This window comes from Brienomyrus brachyistius, chromosome 14 (assembly GCF_023856365.1).
Source record: "Brienomyrus brachyistius isolate T26 chromosome 14, BBRACH_0.4, whole genome shotgun sequence".
NCBI lineage: Eukaryota > Metazoa > Chordata > Actinopteri > Osteoglossiformes > Mormyridae > Brienomyrus > Brienomyrus brachyistius.
The window spans coordinates 17,928,175-17,953,160 of record NC_064546.1 but is presented as its reverse complement, the minus strand read 5'-3'; the positions used below and the strand labels follow the sequence as shown (position 1 = coordinate 17,953,160).

Here is a 24,986-nt window from a genome sequence, read left to right as displayed (position 1 = left end):
GGTTACAGTGACTAATGTAATTACACAACTAGTTCCCCTAAAACTAAGAGCGTTTTCCCACTGCACCAAGTACTCTACTTTTGGTACTTCAAAAAAAAAAAAAAACACGAAAAGTATGGTACTTCAAGGTGTTGGTTTTCCACTGGTGTAAAAAACTGGTACTGCCATAGAATGACATCACAATGCGAGGCGAAGTATTTAGTGGTGATTTAAAAAAAAAAAGGCGATAGTGTATTATCGGACTGGGTGATATTAATTTGACGTTAATGCCAACATCGCATGTTATAGACATGCAATTCTCACATCACAAAGACCAAAATAGCTGGGTTTAGGTGAGACTTTTTCGTACCTTCATACTGTCTAGACATTATGGTGTGGGAGGTTTAAGTTTCACTAAAACATTTTTACTCTGTCATAGGAAACAAAACGTGGCAAGCACTGAAATTTTAATGATTGTTCCTTTTCACGATTGTATAGTTTATCAGTTTGATTTACTGTTGCTGCAACTGGATGAGCGCTGCATGCGTTCTCCAAGCCAATCATTTTTATCTTTACTGTTTAAATCACTCCTAGACAGGTTTGAGAATTTTTTTTGTTGCTTTATAAATATCCCAATATTTATTACAACACAATCATATTGCTTTATCTGTTTTTTTCCAGTATTGTGCAGCCCTAGTATATTACAGCAGATTCTTTTTTTGTATCTTGTCATGCCATCCAAATCTTCTTCTGGTTCTTCCAGTAGATCACAATTGAAGCTTGGGTGTCTTCATTTGTTGTTTTCTGAGTGCTCATTGCCTAACCAATCGACAATGCACACCCCAATGTTCAGAAGTGCCAAAAAAGTACCCCAGCTGGTTTGGTACTTGGCTTTTTGGTACTGGTACTTGAATGGAAGTCAATGGAAAAGGGAAAGTACCAAAAGTACATTGCCTGGTTCAATGGAAAAGCACTCTAAGTGCACAGCCATGTCCATAAAGGATTCATTTCAAATACTCGGAATCCCAGGGGGGTGAGGGATGGGGGGGGGGGTTATAGACAGAACCCAGCCATGACACCTGTTCAGGAGAAGATGCTTAATGAAATAAAAAAACTCTCTGAACATAGAAAGACAAGGAGACTCAAGTCCTGGGGATCCCTGTTTGGAGTGCGAAGGACTTAACCGGACAGCTACCAGACTTCAGATCGTCTCTGGTGCCCCACAGCATATTGGAAGGGAAGTTGAACGGTATTTTCAAACCCCCCCCCCCATTTCCCATTAGCTTGCCCATTCCCACTGCCCCCCCACCACAGGCTGAATATTAAGAACAAACCAACACAGAAACTTTTTTTTCTTTTATTGAGTTCCATCTCATTATATTTCCATGGGAATTTAGATTTCTCTATATTCATGATCAAGTAAAATATTCAAGAGATTGTTGAACACATTCATTTAAGAGTTTGAGACAATGAGGAAAAAAACATTAAATAATAAATTACTGAATGTCAGTTCAACAGAACATTATTTTAATAGTAATAACCACAGAATGTTTTAATTTACAAACCCCCCTCAAATACAAAATATGACATCTTTGAAATAATGTAAGTAGAGAGAAAGGTTTGACAGTTCTGGAATGCCGACAAAGCTCACTGTACTTGTTAATGATGCAGAAACAGACCCCATCATATCATTTAATTTTTCAGGCCATTCTACCTAATGTTATCCTTCATTTCTAATGATCATGTAATCTCAAGCATCCCCATGTGTAAAACTGACCCCTGATTTAATGGTGCGGCAGCTTAGGAACCCATCCTGTATACACTGTCAAATAGCAAAACTTTACAAGAGGGACACCCTGACAATTTCCCATAACTGTACAAAAAAGTATGGAATTTCAACAAATCTGGAACCACTGCATGTTCTAAAAACATGACACTATATATATATATATATATATATATATATATATATATATATATATATATATATATATATATATATATATATATATATAATTTACATATGCTATATATATATCATTTACATCGACACACACACAAATACAACCACAGCAGCACAGATGGTGATAATCCCTGTACATAAACAAATTTGTTAAAATATTGTCATAAAATACTGCTGTTTTGCTCTTCTCCTTCCCAGTCAGTCCCAATCACACAGTCGCGTCACATGTTCAGGGGAAATACTAACTACAGACTGAAGGAGAAGTGCCGAAATCTGCGAAAGCTACACAACCTGACCTCTGACACCATCAAAGCTCTGAGGTGGAAAACCTTTGTTTGGCATTAAGCAGCAGACCTACAGAACTTCTGTGGCAAAAGTTATTACAAGTTTCATTTGGATATTGTAATTTCCCAAGGTGACTCAGATATGACAGCAGTGAGTCCCTTTAGCCAAATCCATCAACACTGGCACTAGTTTTTACTGGTGTTTGATCTAATGCACCTTAAACCAAAACCAACACATCAACTGAGACCTTAAATCCTCAAACACATACCTGCTTGGAGATCAGCATGCAGAAGGAAATCCAAAATCACTACCCACAATACCCAGCACTCACTTCACTTCCTGTCTCCACTGCACAGGGTCATGATATATGTCAGTGTATGAGAGGCAGGAGCTGAACAGAGAGGTGCTCCCTTCTTCATCCACAATATTCTCCTTCCTAACCACTTCTACACAATCATAGAGAAATTTATTAAAAATAAAAAGAATCAGCAGAATGACTTCATGGTTCACAGAAAGTGCACGGCTCAATTTTCAACCCTCGCCAGTACAACACGTGCCCTCACGCCAAAACATACTACTGCAGTGGTTATTCAGAATTCGCAAGACTAAAAATTACATTCCCTATACCAGATACAGATTCCTGCGGGCATGTTTGAGGTGATTTCCCATGAAACACAAAGGCAAATGGGAAAATTACATTTTACAGTGGTGCATAGCTTTGGTTAACATATTTCTAAGAACAAAAAGACTGAGGTGATTTCAGGACGCATTACTCTGATCACAAAGCTGACCCACTCTGTCGACAAGGATAACACCGATGTTTTAAGAGAATAGTTATAGAAATAGGAAGCCAATTAGTGTAGGAAAATTTTAAAAAGTATATAAAATACTATAAAAAAGTATAAATACTCAGAGCAGAAACAGAAACGGCTATAACAAAGAGTAACGACAGCGCCTAATGACGCGAACCCCAAACAAGCCAGACAGGAGTCAGGTTTTGATTGAACTTAACTTGTTGCCATTTTTGGCACCGGTGTGGAGAATGTCAGCTCCTGGCTGTGAGTGCAGCGAGGCCTATACCTCCTTTGATTGGTCCTCCAGGTCTCTAAGCAAGTCAATCGTAGCTCTCTTAGACAACCCCCAGACAAAAGACTCGATTGTGCATAAATCAAAATAGCAGGAAGGCCGAGTTGGCGTTCGAGCGTTGGACGTAATGTGTTCCAGAATGGCCCTGTGACGCTCCTCTGGGTGTTTTGGTTAGCCCTAAAATATTTTTCCCTTTCTCTGCGAAGGCTCTCTAGTATTATATCACTCCCAGAGGGGTTGCTCAAGACTCCAAACGTTGTTCCAGTTGACATTACAATTACCACGCTGCCCCTACCAATTTAATTAGGGCTCGACGACACAGCGTTTGTTTTAAAATTAAACACACACACATCAGGGGAAGCCTTCAGCACAGACAGTCACTGCGTGGTATATGTAGAAGGAGAACTGTGGTATTACTATTAAAATGTATGGTTTACATTGTGTTTGAGATGCCTGTGTCTGTAGCGCAGTGACCTCAGCTGCACCCTAAAACGATGACCTAATATTTAATCAGGCATAGCAAGCTTTCATCTCTGCTGAAGGCAGTTCAAGGCCCACTTTCCCTCCTGGCAGGGACCTCCAGGGAGAAGCAGTTGTTACTTCCTCACATGGCAATTTCCTTTGCAAAGCAAACAAATGACCACTTTTGTGAAAGGAATAGGGGACGGTAAGCACATGGGTGTCAGCTTGTCACAGGCCACTCTGCAGATGTCAGTATGTTAATCACACACACCCCCTCCCCCTAAAAAAGACACATCCAGCGTTGAGGTCAACGGCCGAACCCGTGGCTCCTCGCACATCCCCCGGGCTTGCGCGTCGCCATTTGTTTCCCCTGGAACATGAAACCCTCAGTTCTGCAGTTCCGCTACTGCTTCTTCCAGACTGGCACCATCTTTGTCCTAAAGGACCGGCAAGACACCGGCAGGAATCATTGCAGGATTAATCATGCATGGTGTGACCGTACACCTTTGTGATGGTGAAGCTGGTGTGGATGAGAGAAACAGTGGGGCGTCGACACGACGGGGTGGAAGGGTAACAATGTTGAGCGCCGTGCAGAGCTGCAAATGCACGGTGATGGGGAACCAAGCTGCTCGCTAAAATCACACAGCCATGACAGTCAGGAAGGAGGATGGGTGATGGAAAATGCCGGTGCCAGTGGAAGCGTCACATGCACGCACAAGCAAAGAGGACAGACAACTGACATGCAGACAACTGACATGCAGACAACTGACATGCAGACAACTGACATGCAGACAAATGACATGCAGACAAATGACATGCAGACAAATGACATGCAGACAACTGACATGCAGACAACTGAAAATTGGGATGTGCACGCTTACCACGCCGGAGACACCGTTCATCTGTGACGCAAGCTGGAACCACTTCTCAGCCTCGGAAATGTTCCCAAGATCCTTATGACACTGGTGGGATGAACACAATAAGGACACTCAATAAAGGACGGAGAGATCGGGAGAACAACAGTAATGAAGGCACCCCATCAAGCTCCTCATTCATACGTATCTGTGAGCTGTGTCTGTGACAAATGACCTATGGTCTTTGGCCTACCCATAATCCAGCTGCAAGTACCTCAGAGAAAATCACAGCAGGTCACTGGCTCCAAAACCACTCCAGGGTTCACACAGAAGCGTACCTTACCCACAAAATGTCTAATAGCACTAGATATATCCAGTGACTTCCCGAACAAGCCACACCTGACTCACTAATACCTCTTACTGGACCCCACAAGCAGCAGCGTGCAAGCAAAGATGTCATTCCATTAGTATATCGTGGTACCACTACGGGGTTAAATCAAGCAGGGTAACCTTTCCCTCCGAGCCACTGCGGATACTGGGAGAACAGTGATGTCACTCAGCCTGCACCTCAGAGGCCATAAAAACCTGCTTGACGTTGGTGATGACGGCAGTGATGGACCTAAGAAGCTGCCGCTCGGAACCCGGCCACTAAGCTAGTAAACGAAGATATCAGCTGTGCTCACTTCTTCTTACTCTTTTGCATTATTCCCCTATTTCCTTTTTTTCCAAGAAGAATGGCAGCAGGTAGCTGTGGAGGGGATTGGGGTAAAAAACATAAAAAGATGGCTGCCCAAACAAAAAGAGAGTGGCTATACCGATCTGGTCTAAGCCTTCGTTTTGGGAGAGATGGAGTATCAAACTAACCTAAGACCACCCTCTGTAAGAACAGAAAGAGGTCAGGCTCCAGGGGCAGGCTGCAGCTAGACTGGTACATTCAACAGAGTAATTCAGAGATTACGCCATCCAGAGGTTTTTTTAAGGCGTTTGGAGCCAGCTGGGAAAGCAGCAGGAGGGCCATGTTGGCTGCCTACTGAGGCAGTTCTGCCCACAGGCAAGGAAAGCTGGCACATGCCTGCAGCCAAACCTGCCCTAGCCCGAGGTGCCAAACCCATCAGCCACCCTAACCATTTATCCCATCCACACACGTGCCGTTCACTCACACAAAGGGGGAGTTTTCTGTTACCTTGGCAATATAAAGCCTCAGTGTTTTGGAGAAGCTTGGGCATAACTCTTCAGCCTGGGCAGGGAGGAAAAGAGAACAAGTTTTTAGAAAGTAAACTGATGTATTTTAGGCCCTGGTTGAAATCTTGCACAGCACCTCATTCAGTCACAGCACAGAAATTTGCAGGAGCCTGATATGCCAAAACCACACCCATGTAAACAACACCGGAAAGAAGGCAGCATGGGTCATTAAGACGCTTAAAGAAGAGTACAGGCACATTTTAATTTGCCGCCTTCTCCAGTCTTCGGAGTGACATCATAAAGTCATTCAAGTGGGCTGGTGGTGTACAAATCAGCAGAACAACCAAACAAGCAAGACACGGGTCAAGATCACCACGGCGACAGCTAGTCTGCAGCTGCCAACCATGTTGTGGAGGCCAGACACCTCTAAGGTTGACCCAGTATCATGCTACTTGGCTTCTAGAAAAAGACCCAGAAGGATTTATTTTGACAGCAGGGCAGGGGCTGCTGTACCTTCAAGAAGTTCTGCAGGGCATCCTGCATGGTAGCGGTGGGTGGGGTCTCATACAGAGCAGCGGCAGCCTTCCTCTCAAGCCAACCCAGGGTGGAGATCTAGCAAAAGGTGACAGATGATGTCAGGTGCACAGAAGAGCCTTCCAAGAAGAGCCTCAAAAAGATGGAGCGCTCCATTTCAGTAGCCATCTCCCATCATTCCTCTTACGCTGACAGACTAACAAGCCCTCAAAAGGATTCACCAGGCACATGGACAAACACTCAGCGAAGACTTAAGTGACAGAGCTGCACGCTGCCCGTCCTTGACTATTTACACAGAGCATAAGGGCCAAGTCCTCAAATTGCAGTTGTGGTTGTCTCCTACACAATGCATGAGGCATGAAGCGCCCCTGTGCACAGGAGAAAGATGCAGTCTCCAGTGGACAGACTGTCACATCAGCTGAGCAGCAGAAAGGCAATGAGTCTGTCCATGTCCGGTGAGCAAATTTTGAAGCCTCTTTCAAATCATGGTGGTTTTGATATAAAATAATAATCAGGGAAGAACATAACTGGTACGCAACTACGTATTCACCTGCGTGAATCTGCGCTGATATGAAAACAAAATATAAAGCATCTTTATATGCTAACTCTACTTCATTTGCGGTATACAGGTTAAAATGCATTATATTTTGTTTTCATACCAGCGCAAATGCACATAAGTACGCATTCACGCCTTTACAAACAATCGATTGTCGCATGTATCATTTTTAAAGGTAAATGCGTACTTGCGTACCAGTTCTGTCCATCCCTGATAATAATAGCACAATCTCAGGTCTTCGGCTGCTATTTGTTTGTATTTAATACATTGTTTAAACATATATATTTATGTTTCTTTATACTTTTCTGATCTGTGCATTGCCAAATTCTGTTTATTACTTGATGTACAAATTTCCCTCCGCAGGGAAGTTTATCTTATCTTAAACGGTGCACAACAATGACAGTCTGAATGCTCTATCTGAGATCTTTTTAAAAAAGATGATTCGTATTAAGGGTGTAACAGTACAAAAAATCAATGGTTCACAATACAAATCTTGTTTTTGACTTTACAGTTTGATGCAACTTTGATATAGCGCAGAATCTGTTTTGAAGTTATTATTCAAACTGCAAACACAAGCACAATTAGGAATGGTTGTAAACCAAAGGCAATGGATCTGCAAAACAAAACCTAAGAGATGTTTATCTGTACACCGTAAAAATAAATATGCATAATAAATGTGATAACTGTAATAATCATAATGAACTAAATTCAGTTCTCTGCTGCAGAGTATGGTCACAAATCTGCAGCAATAAACACTACAGCTGTACTTTACTGTACTAGAACTGTATTATTTTAGCCTGGTCTGATTTTCCTGGCACCTTAAATGCCATTGGGGAGATTAACTTGCAGAGACTCTTTCTGCCTTGCTCCGGTCATACACATACTCAGATGATGTCATCTCAAATGAGTTAGCACACTGGATGCATTTCCAGCAACATATTAAGGGTTCGGTATAACAAAGCAGACAGATAGTCTTGGTTTTATCAATTACTCGGTCACCAGTGTTGGTATAATTTATTGGAAAACTGAAATGTTCCCAAACCAGCCATTAAGGCTGACTAAAATCTGCGTTAGCTGTAACCAACTCAGCCACAATTAGCATGCTTTCTGTATTGAACATCTAGTTGTGAATTTAGGTACCTCCCACGTCAATAAATGTATTCATTTATTCAAATATATTTCATTGTGCATACCGAATCAAAAACAATTTAGGGAAAGGTATATGATGAATGTGTATACCAAAACAGCCCAAAATAGTATAAATGCTAATCTGCCAGTCAGGAGAGGTGGGTCTTGACTGGTCCAAACACACTGAGAGAGACAACAAAAATGTACTCAAATTTAAATAATAAAAAAAAGATATCTGTGCTTTCATAGAACAATACAAATTGTGCATAATTTGGGACATGGGCGTAGGATGTTCAAATACAGAAATATTGCCATAACAATAAACACACACACAGTGGAGGTTGTGTTTACGCAGGTGGAATAATACAATTGCAACTGAGTAGAAGCTGGTCAAAGGTCATGGCTCTGCAGTCCACCAACCAGCTGAGGAGGATCTTACGGTCGACTGTGGATTAAGCGCAGATCTAAGAGTTTGGCCGTGCGGCTCTGCCCCATGGCCTCCGCCTCCAGGAGTGCACACACGGAGCTCATGTGATGAAATACACTGGGCAAGCTGCTCTGAAGCAGAGCGCCAGCAGAGGCAGGCTCAGGCCAAGGCATGGGTGCCAGTTGGAAAGAACAGCAAAGAATGAAGGGCGATTAGAGGTTCCGCGGACATGGTGTACTCAGTCATGGTTAGTCTTTGAGGTTTGGGGCATGAGGCCTCAGAAATCTGCTCCGTTTTTGAAGAAATGTTTGTTGCATATAATCCCTTGGGCTTTGAACTCAAATTTGTGGGAAACCCGTTTAATGAGCGAAAATGGGGTGTAATCGAATTCAGGATGCGATGGATCCGCTGTGAATACAGACACTTCAGCAAGAGAAATATGAAACGCTGCCAGCTGCCGTGAGTTCGGAGGGGTGGGTCGGTTTGTCCTTCCCCTAACTCTGGGTCCCCCAGGCTGGACTAAGATCTTTGCTGACCTGTGTTTACTGGTAACCACTGGCTCCTGATTGCTCCCTTGTTAGACCAAAAGGAAAGATGTAACTCATAACTAAATGCCAGTCCTACAGATCCTATCCAAACTGGACACTCAGAAGGCAAACTGTTATTCCTGATTTAGTTTTCCTGAAAGGGTCGTTAGTTAACTTGGAAAAATTTTGACCAGCACTGCCAACAAAATCATTTTTAGTCAGTGCTGGAATTCATGCATGAAAAACAGACTTCATCAATTCTCCCGCTATCAGACTTGGATGGAAAAGACATGCATGGTGTGGGAGGGTTAGGGGCCAAGACCCAACTGTTTTAGCAACAGTTAGCTGAGTGTCATTAATTGTGGGTTATGCCAGTATTTACCACAAAGACATTCAAAGCACCCAAAGAACAGGCATTTTCCACAAACCCCCCGCCTCCAGCAGCTTTTGTATCTATGTATCGTCACAGGATTTTGTAGCTCTCAGCAATGGACTGAAGGACCCCTTGCTTACCTCATAGCACCACTTCCCCAGTAGGTAGAAGCACTGTGCATCTTCAGAGTTTAACGCCATCGCCCGGTCCACATGTTCCTGAAAGACGTGAAAGATGGACCCAGTGACTGGATGGTGGCAGAGGTTACGATGCGCTGGCTGGGCTGACCCGGCCTGGGCGTCGCTACCTTGAGTATGAGGCTGCTTTTCAGTTTACTGTGCATGGTCTCATGGTGGGACGTCGTGCTGGCGAGAACTGCAAACCTGCAAGACACAGGGGCAGTCAGATTACTCCACTTTCTCTTTCTGCTTCAGACAGCCTTGGCCCTAGACAAACTAGATCAAACCTGCAGGAGGTCCAGAGTAATTCAGTGATGGACTGGCTCTCCAGGATGGTGGTGCCACCACAGAAACAGAGAACCAAGTAGCTTCTAGTTATACCTAGACAGCCATGTACCATGTACAGCCATCCAGGTCAAACCATATACCCTAATTTCTCTACCTGATCATGTATGGTGCGGGGGTTTATGTCTCTAATCACACTTTAAGCTCCATGGACCAGGTTCCAAACCCTTGTTATACAGTAACGGGAAACGGCTTCAACAACAATTTCATGTACATGCAAATAAAGACCCCCATCCAAGGGTAGACCTTAGAATTACTTATAATGCCTCAAATTAAACAGATGTCTAATTAATTAAGACAAACGACTAAGACCAAGCTTCCGGGAAACAAAGAATAAATTATGATTTTCCCCCTTCATTAGCAATAGACATTCAATGTTAAAATAAAAGGAAAGTGATATTTTTGGAAAATAAAATAACAAATCCAGTCACCAACGGAAACCCAATACATGTAGAGAGGGCCCAGAGACCACATTGGCGGAGTGTGGAAACCATTTATGAGGAATTTATAAAACTCTTACAATGTTTCCAGTCACGTAAATAGCAGTGGAGTGTCACTGGTCTTTCTCAAACACACTGGGGCAGTGTGATATCAAGTCCATGAACAAAAGGGAAATTAACTGGGAGGTTGTTAAAGGAACGAGCAGTAAAGAGGTATCTATAATAAGGATATTTTTATGCACTGAGGGTCATTCTGATGTTCACTAGTAAGTATCCTGCCTGCTGGAACAGTCTAACTTAGCAATAAAGGACTGTTAATAATATGCAGATGAATTTAGATCTGTCAGTAAACCAGCCCACTGTCTCCCTAGAAGCCAAAGGGCCACGGCATCAGAACGGCTTATGAGTACATGTGCAAGCAGCTCCGCAATGCCCAGGTGAATCTCACAGCATGTCTTCCTGTTTCCACAAGTGGAAACTGCACAACCTTGAGTGACCAAGTCTCCTGCAGTCCTTCAAGCTAGGTTCAGCAGATAGCCCATCTGAGACAGGCTTGCACTTTGGCTGACTCCTCGGCAAAGGCCCCTGTTCCCCCTGTGGACCCCCCCTTCCTAGTCCCACAGCCCCCTCTGCCAATCCTACCCCCCAGCCAGCCTGCCAGGAGGCTAGATGTATAGGCCCTGACAGCCCACCAACTCTGAGGTAGCGCTTCTCTGGGCTGCCAGTGAAAACAAACCGGGCCCTCCCCCGACTCCCTTGTGCCTGGCCAGAGACATTTTGCATCACAGACGACCAGTGAGCACTGCCAACAGCTACACCATTGCTCTTCCTATTTTGTGAAGAAAGATTTTGTTCCTTTGAAAAGAGCTGATTACAAAGCTGAAGCAACTGTACGTGGTGAGCAACAGTTTCTTGAAAAGAAAATAAATGGGCACCCATGAGACGGGGCCAACAGTGGGATATAAGTTGAGACTGTGTGATTGCACAGAGGTAGCGGCTGGGGGGGGGGGGGGTCACAGCTCTTCGCTATGCATGGGGATGAAACTGGGGAGCAACACAAGCAAGTACTGGAGGCAGCAGGCGAGATGAAAGTAACGGTCTTTTACTACTATAACATTCATCAGTGCTACCGTCAACAAAGTCTGTGGTCTTATAATTTCACATTCTAGAAGTCAGAGTGTACTTTTATTGGGTAATTAGCTTAATAAACAAGGTATCCTGCTCACACATGGGTCTAGAAGGAACAAAGAGGTCCATCCAGAGATAAAACACTATGCTCTGCCCTCCTCCCCACCAGACAGAATGAAACTGACTTCATGAGAACCCAAAAGCTCTCCTAAGCACCCAATGTGGAAAGTCATGGAGGTATATAACCACTAGTCATCATGGTAACATTAGTAGTCATGGTAACAACCCAGATGTAAACAAGCAAAATTTACACCAATACAAAAAACACAGTTCGGTGTCAAATCTATGGAAACCCCAGTGTGCCTGACTATGTCTGACAAGACTCCGTCACTCAATCCTACAGCATGACTGCAATCTTACCCTTTCATTTATGAGGTTACAGGCTCACTGACATTAAGACATGCAAGACAAGACTTTCCTAAATATCCTCCACTGAAACATTTCAATTCATTATGATGAATGTTTTCCTTCAATATCCATCCATTTTCCAAACCGCTTATCCTACTGGGTCGCGGGGGGGCCGGAGCCTATCTCGGAAGCAATGGGCACAAGACAGGGAACAACCCAGGATGGGGGGCCAGCCCATCGCATGGTCTTTCAGTATCATTACATAATTATGGGAGGAGTTCAAATTATCACAAAACAAAAAAGTGCACTGTGCAAAATTAGATGGCACACCATAGCTGCACTAGCACTATGCATGAGCACCTGAAGAGGAAATACATACGTGCCATTAAGGATGATGGCCAGAATAGGCAAAACCACCGTAAGTGTTGTTTATTCATGTTTATTAAAGTACAATTTGTATGGCGGCCTTTTTAATATCTTTTGTCCCTGTAGCTGCTAAATACACTCATTATTAACGCCTTAAATTAGTCATAAATTTGCACTGAATAGGTGTTTGAGAAAATGTATAAGATAGAATCTGGGCTCATTCTACATTGATTGATGCTACCAATGTGGCATTTGAGCACGTTGGGCTTGTTGGTACCAGTGTTATCGTAAATTAAAAATGAAACGAAAATGGACACCAGAGCTTTAACAATTTTGTGAAATGAAATAAAAATGAAAACAATATTTACCAAAAACATATTGGAATTTACAGTGCAATCAGTACCTTTACCCATCAACGCCTTTTTACCTTGTTCAAACACAATACCTCCTTTTTTAAAACATCTTGTGGCTGCTAAGCGGACCCTTTCTTCACCACCACTTCAGTGCTTATTGCCTCCATGGAATACCAAAACGGTCGCATGTGGCCTGCTCTGCTAACTGAATTTATTAAGCATAAGGATGCGCCAAATTTATACAGATTACTAACATTTGGGCATCACAGTATGCCTCTCATTATCATTTTAGGCATACTAATATGCTTATAATAGGCTTACTAATATGCTTATCGTTGCCGCATGCAATGTCTATATAGTGCCGAAAAAGCCGTCGTCCGTTATCTAAAGCCCTGCAGTGACATGCAGTTTGTTGTTGTCAAACTAAAATGAACTTAAATGAAACAGTCAATTCAATTTTCTGAAGGAAAACGAATCTTTAGGTTAATCGACCAAACGGTAAAATATTTGATAGATTAACTGATGGAAAAATACTTGTGAATGGCAACCCTAATCTCATCAATTTTTCCATTAGCAACAAAAAAAATCCCAATAAATAACCAAACAAACAAAATAAGTTGCCATGTCCTGAAGAGGGAGTTACGCAGCACTCAGAGCGCTGTTGTTTACTCCTCCTCGCCCCCCCAATCCTCAGAATCTGTGCTCATGTGATTTTTAGTAGCTGCAAATTTTACAGACTTCAGATTTTTTGAAACGTGGCTCCTGCATGTAGGACTGCTTCCGGATATCCAACGATATAATTCTGTTTAGCGGGGTAATTGATTATGCCATGTGTGGCTATATTTTACTGCCGACTGAGGTCAAAAGAGCAAGCTGCCGGCTGGGGCTGAATAAACAAACATTAACGAGATAAACGGAGAACATAAATACCGACTTTGGAATCGTTAAAAGGAAACCACCATCTCAATAAAAAACCCTCTCTCTGCTGCGAACACACCATTAATACAAGGAAAAATACCACTAGGCACTGAACCAATTAAAGCCTAGAAGTTTGCCAGGGGTGTATGGAGGAGCCACGGCCGTCTAGAAATAACAGCAATGCTACAGTTTGTCTGGCTTCAAGCAAAGGGACAGCGGCATCAGGACTGGATGGGACACAGATGACTATGTGTTTGGCTCTGAGTTTCTCTTCTTCCTGCGCAGAAAACAGGGGTGTCGCAGATACCTGCGCCAGCGACCGGCTCTGCCAATGACAGAAGCCATACAGCTCCTCAGCACAAAATTCTCCCATGTTCCCTTCAGTAATTACATCTCAGTGTTACACAAGTCCCCTGTCATCTCTGCAGGTGTCGCATAGCGGGGTTGTTCTTAGGCGAAAAATGATACAAAATAAATAAGAAATGAAGAAAATTAATTTTTCGAGAAATTACGCAAGCAGCCAATTCCAGTCCAATGTAAATGACAGGGACTGTGGTCTGGCAGCAAAGGTGCTTCAGGCTGATGTAATCGCAGGCCCTGAAGGGAGGCTCTTACGCAACATTAGAGAAACATGGGATGAACTGCCTGATAGAAACCCAGCTCAGAAAAAGCCCAAGCATTCTGTTTGAGCAGCATTTCCCAACTTGGGCTCAATTACAAGGCATTAAATAATAATGGCAAAGATAATGGGGAGGCATTACAGCAGAGGAAAACGTGAAGAGATTGTTTATCCAAGACCCCGGTTGTGTCATGATGTTAGGACCCCCCCCACCACCACCACCACCAATTCCATGTGATGTCACGCTCATGCTTGCCCGAGTGCTCAAAGTACAGCCAGCTGGGACCCGCTGCTCTGTCGTCCGTGGCGAGCTCGCGTGTGCTCCGGTCCCGCTGACGACAGCAGCCCAGCACGGCTGCCACACAGAGCCCATCCATATGGCAGCATAGCGCAAGCTGACCGCTGCTCCTCTGAGGTTCAAAGAGGCAAAGCTTTATCGAGATGGAAACAAAGGACTGAAATTATAAACAGAAGGAAGACTGGAACCCTTCGTTTTCTCAGTTTCTTCCGATGCGGTCACCATTACTCTCTGGAGAAAGAAACACACACTTTCACTGAGTGCCACTCAGTGCTCTAGACCTGGAGGAAGTCCAGTTCCTGCAGCCGGCTGACGTCAAGCAGTGGTCCAGAGTAAGAAATGTACAGAGGGCAAAAATAACTTTCTACTGTGGGAAAAGAAGCCCCACACTACTAGTATATCCTTCACAGATACATTTATCCAGAGCGACATACATTTAGAGAAAGCAGGATCAGACATTCCCTGGAGTAACTGGGGATTAATGGCCTAGCTCAAGGGCCCAACGGTGATATCACTGCAACCATGAGATTTGAACTAGTGACCTTCTGATCACAGCATCCTAACCTATTGTGCCATACCTGGCCCCCAGGGGCATAACTGATACAGGATGGGATGCGAACCCATCACAGAGCACACTCACATAAGCACACCTACAGGCAATTTAGTAACTCCAATTTATCTCAGCATGTTTTCGGGCTGTAGGGAGAAACCAAAGTATCTGAAGGAACCCTCATGTTGACAACATGCAAACTCTACACATGGAGCAATAGTGAAGACTCAAACAATGATCCCAGAAGTCTGAGAAAACAGTGCTAACCACTGCGCCATCATGTCACCACTATTATACAACTTTATGCACTTCACCTGAAAGTTTTTAGGAGGCATGTTGTACTCTAACACGCTGACAGACTTCCTTGTATCCAATGCTAACATTTGCCGTAACTAACACAGTGCATTGTGGTCTATATACTTAGCCAACAACTGCTTCCACGCAGCATTTGATAAAGTATAGATTAAGCAGTGCACTTGCCTAATTTGATGGACAAGACACGCTTTCATACTTGCACTAATAGTGTGAACATGCTTGCTGGGTGTGGTAGTGCATAAGTGAGTACTTGATGGGGCAAATAAGATGATGCCATAGAAATGACAGCAGAGCAAAGGAACTACCATCACCACACAGCTTTCCACTGGCACATCATGACATGCTCAGAGCAAGATGAAGAGGAATGAAAGCAGCTGCTTTAAGATCAAGAGAAGTCCAACACCAAAGAAAACCAGAAAGTAATGTAGGAGTGATTTCTACATGCCGTCTGAGATGTAAACCTCAAAAAACAGAGCCTGAATACACACATTTTTCAGAAGATCAGGATTATACCTATGGAGCTTATTAGCACAATTGGATACGGCAGTGAGGAGCTTTTCCGGCAGCTCTGGGTACCTCACTTCTAGGGAAAGTGAGCCATTTGATGAGTTTCTTCCCCCATGTGCTACACTGTGAAGACTACTGAAAGCAGATTCCCATGAATTGAAAATGAGATCAAATATCCTGGATTTATTTTTAAAAAACAAAATTGAGAATGTGGAAGAGGTACCCACACCATTCTGGGTGTTAACTGGTCTGAGGTTCTTTTTTGTAATCCAATAACCTCCCCACAGCTTCCCCCACCACATAAGGCATGCATATGGTCAAAACAGTGTGGAACCCAGTTACATTACGCCATTATAAGAGATACTCTACACCAGAGGTGGGGAACCTGTTCCATGGAGGGCTGGTGTGGATGTGGGTTTTTGGGATGACCAAATTTGGGATAATTCCTGGATACCCACTGTTATTGGCTGATTGAGAGGTTATCCAAAAAACCCGCACCCACACCGGGCCTCCATGGAGTAGGTTCCCCACCCATGCTCTAAACCAATGTAAATAGCACTGAATTCCACTTATACTGAAGGCAGTTCTACAAACAAATCTGAGTCAGTGATAGAAGCAGCCCAGCATTTTGGATGGTTCCTTAGCTATATGTTATATGTGCTTCGAAGAACAATAAAAGATCATTCGCTATGCGGGGTCATCGTTGGCTTTGTGGAGGTGGAAAAATCTATCAATGTAGAGAGCACAGAGGTATATCCAGGAGAGCTCCTCATGCCCCCAAAATATGACAAAGCTCGTGAGATGCCTGGCTTAGTTCGTCTGTCGGCCACGATCTGCTGGAAACTGCATGCAATAGTAGATAAAAAAAAATGGTGGGTTAAACATCAAGCTGGATACGCAGAGGACTGGCCATGAACGGAGACCCTCTTAGCTTTACATAAGAACACGGTCAACTAGATTGCTCGCATGGTAAGGACACAGCAGGGCAACATTCTAAGAATATGCTGTTCAAGTTTCAAATTTCAATTTATTTGTCATATGTATCATTACAACAAACTTCAGAAGTATGCTCAAGGTGGTGCATTAGCCTGGACTAGATGGCTGAAGATGATGGCAGATCCCTAGGCTTAGAGAGAACTTCAAAAGAAACTGAGAAAAGCCCATTCGTATATTAAGTTATCGCTGGGTGGGGGAATATCGGCAGGACATCAATAGCAGCAAAAGATGCTCCAAACTTCAAGGGAGGTTGCCAAAAGAAACATCCAAGGGTAAGCCCACCAACAGCTATGCCTGGGGAAGGCTCCGGAGATAAGGATATTTACACTGGCCATGAAGAAGAGCTTTATAAGAGAACTTGAAACATAAAAAGAACATGCAAAAAGATAATATTAACAAATGCACAGTTCCCCTGCCAGGCCTGGGATCGACTCTGGTTACATGCTTATGTCAAGGCACCTATGTAACAAGCATCTGGCTCCTTAACCCCCCCTCCAATCACTCCCTGGTCAGGATGACCTCCCATGTGCTATGCAACCAAGACTGCTGCCAAGCCAAACAGCTTGAGCGTGGAGGTCTAGAAGCTGGATGGAGAGCAGTACGTGACTAAAAGCAGGCCAGTGGCTTGCTAACGGAAGGGGGTAGCTAAAGAAGAGGGGGATGTGGGGGGGGGGGGGGGTGTTACTGGTCCCACTATAATTGGACGTGGAATTTCTTATCTGAGGGTGGGTATGAAAAGAAGTATACAAAGGAAGATTGGGCACATAATTCTTACAAGCACAGTGAATAGTATCTAGATGATCTTTGCTTCTAGTGTGCAAGTGAGACAGCATATGGATGACTCAAGGAGACATGACACAGTAAATGAGGGATAACAATGGCACCATTATGCCCATCAAAGGCCAAAGGCTAAATGGACAAATATGATAAAGCAAAATGAAAGACCAGTCCTTAAACTGGGGCAACCATCACCTCAAAAAAGAAGTGACCAATGGGGCAAAGAAGACTCAGGTTCATTGAGAAAAAGTAGCGTGTGTTGCTGTAGAGTTACTCCCTGGAGGTGATCTCACAACCCCACACTGACAACTCTGGGAGCCATTTTCTCACTGCACACCAAAGGAAATGGTGCATTAACGTGTGGCCCAACAAAAAGGGGCAAGGGAGCGATTTGGAGTCTCATTACACTAAATAAGAAGCAGCCTTTCAGCCCTGGCTTGATGAAGGGTGGAGGGGGCACTGCAAGCACAAAAGAGTAAACAACCTTGCTGGCCAGCCCTGACCCTAAGCTTCTAGGAACACTCCCAATGTGGCTCTTAGGCCGCCGTCTTCCCCCAAAGCCCAGTCCTAACCAAACTCATCCTCCCTGTCAGAAAACCATTTCAGCATTCTTTCCATGGGCCTGGGCAGGAAACTGGGGTCTCTTTCTGTTCAATTTTATTCCATTCGATAGGGGCCATGCGGAAGGGGTGAAGAGGTGGTCACATGTCAATGGCCACAATCGTAGTAGATTACGGCAGAATGTTAATATCTCAGTGATGACTTTGGGAACTTATAGTACATTCTCGCAGGCCAGTTCTCTAAACAGGATGAATATATGTTTATGCTGCTCAAGTACAATTTGGAAGGTTTTGTGTCAATCCCTCTATGTGAAAGAGGAAGGTAAACTAAGCACATCCTACACACGCACCCCATCTTAAAATGAAAGTACATTTCCCCCCACTCTTTGGAAACACGGCTGCTAAATGAATGGATCCTTAAATGTGATCTAATCTTCATCTAAGGCATAATAATTAAACAGATGTTTTAATGAATGTTACTGATGAAAAAAAGTATATTTACTAAGTAGTGGAACCTCCTTAACTGGCAATACTAACCAAATATGTTCAGTAACGCTTTTCATTAACTGCACCTTCATTATGCTTTCATATTGCATTCATAAAACATTCAGTGCACCTTCATAATGTATTCATTAAGTATTCATAAACATCATGTATGTATACCTTAACATCCCTTAAGAGCTGTAATATAAATTAATGACAAACATTATATAACAACAACAAACATTATAATTGTATTATCATGTATTGTTTGTTATTAGTATATATTAAAGCTGTTAAGGGATGTTAAGATGTACTTGCATGTTGCTTTTGAATGTTCTAAGAATGCATTAGGAAGGTGCATTGAATGTTCTATGAATGCATAATGAATGTATTATGAAGGTGCACTTAATGTAAAGCGTTACCGTATGTTCCGTAGCTTTTGCTGAAACTTCCACAGAGGTTATAAGTTATTTTGGCCCATTCCGCTCTATAAAACTTTCATATATCTTTAGGGTGTCTTCCACGAAAAGGCTGCTTCTGATCTGATCATGTCAGTGGGTCTGAGGGCAGAAATCTAACGCGGCCATTGTAAAGTACAAAAATTCATTGTTAAAAGTCATTCTGTTGCTGATTTAGTTCTGTGTTTTGGATCATTGTCATGTTATGACCCAACTTCTTTTAAATGTTAATTCACAGACAGATGCCCAGACATCATGCTGTAGAATTTTCTGGTACAACTTGGAATTTACTTGTCCCTCAATAACTGCAAGCTATCCAGGCCCGAAGGAGTAACAGCCGCACACCATTACACTCTTTTCAGTCTTGTTTTCTCCATAGATGTCTTCTCCAAACATAATGCAATGAACATTTACCAAAAGTTCAACTTTGAGATCATCATCTTAAAGAACAGTTATTGGTGCCATAGAATCTCAAGCTGGTCTTCAGCAAACCAGAGACAGGTAGCAATGTTCTTATGAGAGCTGTGGATTCCTCTGTTGTTACTACCATGAACACCAGGGTAGACACAAGTAAATAGAATAAAAGTGCCAGGAGATCCTTATCCGTCACCCTAGGGATTTTTGTCACTTTTTTGAGGATTTCATTGCAAGCCCTTTTCCTAATCTTTGCAGGAGGGAAAGTTTTTAGATATCATATTTTTCACAATCTTATAAGCCCCATTAAGTCATCTAAAATCTCAAATGATAAGGCCATATTGTATTGTAACAGGATTCTCTTGTGAAGGACAGGTAATCAAAGTTGTTTGTGTGTGTGTGTGTGTGTGTGTGTGTGTGTGTGTGTGTGTGTGTGTGTGTGTGTGCTTTGTAACAACAGGCAATTCAAACCCACTTCTGAACTGATTGGAACACCTGACTTCAATTACCCTCTTTTCAAGAGGTCATTATCCTAGAGATTGTACTTGTTCTGTAAACCATGTTTGAGCCATTCATTCAATAAAAACAACGAATGCAAAAGGCAAAATGTTGTGTTTGTTAAATAAATCTATTGTTATAGATTAAATGAAGATCGGATTCACATTTAGGCAACAATTCATGCAGAAATCGCAATAATCTCAAAGGGCGTGCAAACTTTTTTCCACAACTGTACATCAAAGGCCCCTCTGGCATTAAAGCAGCACTGAATTTGGACAAAATCCCCCCATGTGAATGCAGGGCGGTATTATCAACTAAAATAAGTAAAAGTAACAAATATGCAGTAAATGTACCTTCTAAAGCAAATAAATCCAGCTCGTTGGCAAACTGAGTAATATTTAAGAAATATCAACCATTATGCAATTCCTGAATCCATCATTTCCACCGAAAGCAACACACATATACATTGCCAGCTTGTTATTATTACAGTCCAACACTGAGGCAATGTGCTGTGAGACCATATTACTCTCTATTCTGCAACTAGAGGACCCTGGAAGGATACATTTTTTTCATTTTTGGGAGGGTGGAACACTGATACACAGTGATAGATGTCTCTTTGGTATTTCCCACAGTGATAAGGAAAAAGATGTAGACAGTTTAGTGACCCAAGAATACTATTTAAAAACGTCATGCCACTAAATGACAATGATGGCTTGGTATCTGTTAAAACTTAAGTACTACTTGTGTTGTGTTAGTGCACATGTACTTCATCTAATTTCTTGCTGGCTTGTAGGGGATCAAATACTTATTTCCCTAGATAAATGACAAATTGGTTTGTAACTGTTACATAATGATTATTTTCTTGCTTGTTTTGTTAATAATCTGTCTTTTGCTGTTCAAATAAACCAGTGAAATCACAGACTTCTCATTTCTTTATTAATGGGTCAACTTTCAGCAGGGGGGGTCAAATAATTATTTCCCTAAAAATTATTTTCCTAAAAATGGTGCAGACATCCACAAGAAAAAGAACAATGGACAAGTGTCAAATATTTATAATGGAAGACAATGGAAAAAAAACCATCTGACTGTCAACCTTTAAGTCTTTTTGGGAACTTTCATTTTGACTATGGTGGATCTTACTTTTGAGAGATACCGCTAGATCAGGAAAGAAGCACCACTGTCAAATGTTATGGTGGCACTTGTTTGTGCTTTCATTTGAAAACATGTCTTTGAAAAGTACTTGATCTCGCAAGTAGAGTTCAAGAGGCTGGAGATGCATGAAACCTGATAGTGGAGATTCATCTAAATGGGGGGCTACACAATGTGGCTCCACTTTCAGTCAGGTCAGCCCTGGTCATGCCAAATGAGTCAGCATCAGCCGCACTGAATCTGCAGCTGCATACAGAATACCAACGGTGACTTCTCAGGAACATCTTTAACGCTCCGGTCCCAGCTGTCTGGAGCAAAAGTTCACAAAGACGGAGCCAGAAAACTCTGGCCAAATCTAAAGGAGTCAATGCTCAGCTGCATGAGGGTGGAAGCCTGGAGATTTGGCTGGACCGCCAGAAGATAGCAGAATCCCATGCATTCTAACCCTACAAAGGGCACATTTGTCTCCATACACAATCCTGTGGATCTGCCTGTTCACAGCACAGCTGTCAGGTGATTGCTCCATGAAATGTATGTTTAAAAACTATCCCTTATTAGGGAAACAGACCTACCCAAAGAATAGTGTAGAATAACAGGGGGTTCACACATAGACACTGCTAAAACGTGATGGTGATGGAAGCACAGCAAAAAAAAAAAAAAACAACAAAAAAAAAAAACTACAAATCCCAGAGTAAAACAGAACTCAAACATTTGGCCTGAACAAGGCTCCTTGCCTAAATGCCAGAACTGCAGTCCCCGTGGGAACACGGATGCAGACTCCACTGAGCAGGGAAGCTGCAGGCCAGTGGAACAGCCTCCCTGTCAGGTCCTTTCACTTCTCTATGCAGACAATGGAACTGCAAGTGTTTTTCATTTTGAGAACCAGAGAAAACCCAGTGAACATGTGGACCTCATTAAACACGGTAGTCCAATGACATCATCATCACGTAACTGAGTTTCCTCCTTACGCTGCCCCCCACCCTGCTTGCTTCCTAAGCGGCACTTGTTTTGAGATGCAACAAGGGCAATCAGCCTTCAAAAAGCTGTTTAGCTCTTTGCCATGCCTGACCCCATCTCACTGCACTTCTCGCCAAGGAAGAATGGATGTGTTTCACCAAAGAGAGAGATGTGAGTTGGTTTAATGAGTCCAACTCAAACTGACAGGGTGTTAAATTCTGGGAAAAAAAAGACCGCTTCTGGAAAGACCCCTGAAATGGACCCCCTGATCTCCATGATGTCCTTACAAAAAAATGAGGCAAGTGAGATGCTACCCCCAAGTAAGCAGGTCACATGTGTCCACCAGCAAATCTTTAATTTCTTTCTGAGGTCTGACCACCAACCGCTCTTTCATATACCTGTGCATTTTGCTGGTTTTACACATCCAGGGAACCTAGCATTCATGGTAATGTTACGACACATGACCCACGATTTTGCAGTGTTGCTCTTGCCATTTATTTAACAAACTCAAGCTGCCTGGTTTTCTTTTGCTTTTTTCCCCAAGCGTCCGTTTCCTGTCCAGCAATGATACACTGAACAGATTAGCTTCACAGGCATGTTCATAAACAACAAACTCATGCTACAGCATAATAAACATCATGTTGTTAAACCCAAGGCATTATGGGAAGCTGCCAACTCACCATTTGTGGCCCTCTGCGCTGAGGCCATTTCTCTGCAGAGCTGCTTCGGCCTCGTCCCGTCCTGTGGAGGAGAGAAAGAAAGGAAGAGAGGGAGAGAGAGTGCTAGAGTCAAATGAGTACCAAACTGAAGCCTGCCGAAGCAAGTAAAATGTTCAGTCTCAGGTTTCGTCGATACTACAACCACCTTCCCAACTCACAGGCACTGACCATTTGCCATCTCCCTTAAAGAGGGACCTGAGTAGTAGATGACTTGCTTTTAGGACAGTATAAAGCAGGAAATTAGCACGAGCATTTATGGCTTGACAGAGAAGAGGGAATGCTCAGAACAACAAAGGGGCAACGCATTAAGCCTTTACCCTCAGGAGCTTGTAGGTCATGTTGTCTGAAAGCAAAAGCACTCCGACTGAAGGGCCATATCATTCCAAAGAAACAAGTCTTGAAAAGCAACCAGTTCTTCGTAAAAACAGCTGTTTTCTTGAGCCTCTCAGACCTAAAATCAGCCTGCTGTAGCTAATGAACAATTTGAATAAAACATTTAAGTATCTAAAAGACTATAAATAAAAAGGAAATGTTTATTTGTAAATAATTACTTCACTTCCCTTTGTTTGTATCTCCCCCTTTCAAACCATCACGAAAGGCTTGCCTTGTTTAATGACACAGCTCTTTTCATTAATGCCAGGGCTTTGAAAAGTCATTCATTTTTTTCTGGGTAAATTCAAATTAGGGAACTTGTCGAGGTGGCAACCAGAGCCCAGCTGAACTGGAAGTTCTGGCCCTGAAGGCTCCGGAACAGGGTTTCTGGTTTCCTCCGCATCCAAAGCAACCAGCAGCTCCAGCAGACTGTTGGTGATTAGTCAAAGTGGATGCAGACGGGGCTTTGGTCAAACACAATAGCTGGGCCTCACCCTGAATAGGCCCTAGGAAGGTACCTCTGCACCTCTTGTTGCAAATCTGGTAGTAAGCTACTGCTAGCTTTGTTACCAAAAGCACAAGTGTTGATGCAAAAGCTTGGGCATTAACCACACCAAGCTCACGGCCAATCATGCAAATGAGTGAACTGATACAGTCCTAATTATGGAAAAAGGTCTTGAAGTTCCTGCCGTCACCTCAACCTGCACTGCAGGTTCAAAGCCAGCACCATATGTTCCCAACAGTGTGTCTGAATAAGAATCCCAACCCAAACCTTTATGAATGGCAAAGTAACAGAACTACAGGTGCATCTTGGAATAGGCGAGAAGGCAGTTCCCAGGCATGTACAAGAATGACTCTGTTCCCGTTCACCTCTGTGCTTGCGGACGGAAGGTTGGAAACATGGAAGTCGTCAAGAATTCTTTGGATCCACTGTACGACAGCTCATTATTTTAAACATAAACTGCTTAATCCCAGCGCAAACCATGACCAACATCACATCACACAGTGACCTACGAGCTTCCTGAGGAGAATCTAGAAAGATGACGGCATCTGATCTATTACACCTCTAGCGGCCAGAGGAATTCCTGGTCTTTATCTGCCCTTATGCATCAAAACTTTCCCCTCTTGGCTTGTCGTCCATTTCATTCTATACAGAACCCTTTGATAGGGCCAAATAATTAATCGGTCCGGCACCCAGATCTGTGCAGTTAAGCTAATCTTTTCCTTGCAGGATGGCCTGTTTGTAATTCCTGAGTTACCTACTGGTGTTCTTAGCACATAAATCGAACACAGTCACGCACGTGTCCTCAGCCATTAGTCCGCGGAAGCACTGTTGTCTGGGAAACAGAAATATCACAACCCAAGGTTGATGCGTGAGGCAAGATGGTCCAGGTGGCCCCTGCTGGGTCCGTGACTATTTCAGACTTAAGGATTAAAGATCTTACGCCTATGTTGACCCTACATGATAAACAGCCTTTTTGGCTGAAGTTGAAGGTGATTCCCAGGCTTTTTTCCCCCCCAAGTCTTTCAAGTTTGTTTCCGTATTCACATATTGCACTCAAGAAAAATAAAAACATGTGATGTGTCTTGCGTGAACAATTCTGAAAGGCCTTCTTGTTTACAAAGAGAGCAGATGAACTGGAGTCCCACAGACCCAAGACGTTTGAGAAAGCAGGAAAGGAGGTATGATACCTTGTTCCATGTAGGCCTTCTTCTCCTCCGCATCGTCTGTGGTCTCGTACATGTCACTGTAAGCACGGGCCAGCCGCCACAAGAACTCTGCATTCTCTCCAAACTGAAAAGGAAAAATAATGACAACTG

The 24,986-nt window shown here is 43.1% G+C and overlaps 1 protein-coding gene across 1 annotated transcript in view; it reads right to left on the bottom strand.

Annotated features, from left to right (window-relative positions):
• Positions 1-1,322: 1,322 nt before the first annotated feature.
• The window catches only part of rmdn3 (regulator of microtubule dynamics 3), a 28,133-nt gene continuing 4,469 nt past the window's right edge, over positions 1,323-24,986 (bottom strand). Inside the window, exons 5-12 of the mRNA XM_048974829.1 lie at positions 24,858-24,960; positions 22,755-22,815; positions 9,664-9,739; positions 9,497-9,574; positions 6,325-6,423; positions 5,813-5,866; positions 4,657-4,737; positions 1,323-4,212 (exon numbers count right to left, since the gene is read on the bottom strand). Coding sequence (XP_048830786.1) covers positions 4,162-4,212; positions 4,657-4,737; positions 5,813-5,866; positions 6,325-6,423; positions 9,497-9,574; positions 9,664-9,739; positions 22,755-22,815; positions 24,858-24,960 — 603 coding nt within the window. The 3' untranslated portion in view covers positions 1,323-4,161. The remainder of the gene's footprint in view (positions 4,213-4,656; positions 4,738-5,812; positions 5,867-6,324; positions 6,424-9,496; positions 9,575-9,663; positions 9,740-22,754; positions 22,816-24,857; positions 24,961-24,986) is intronic.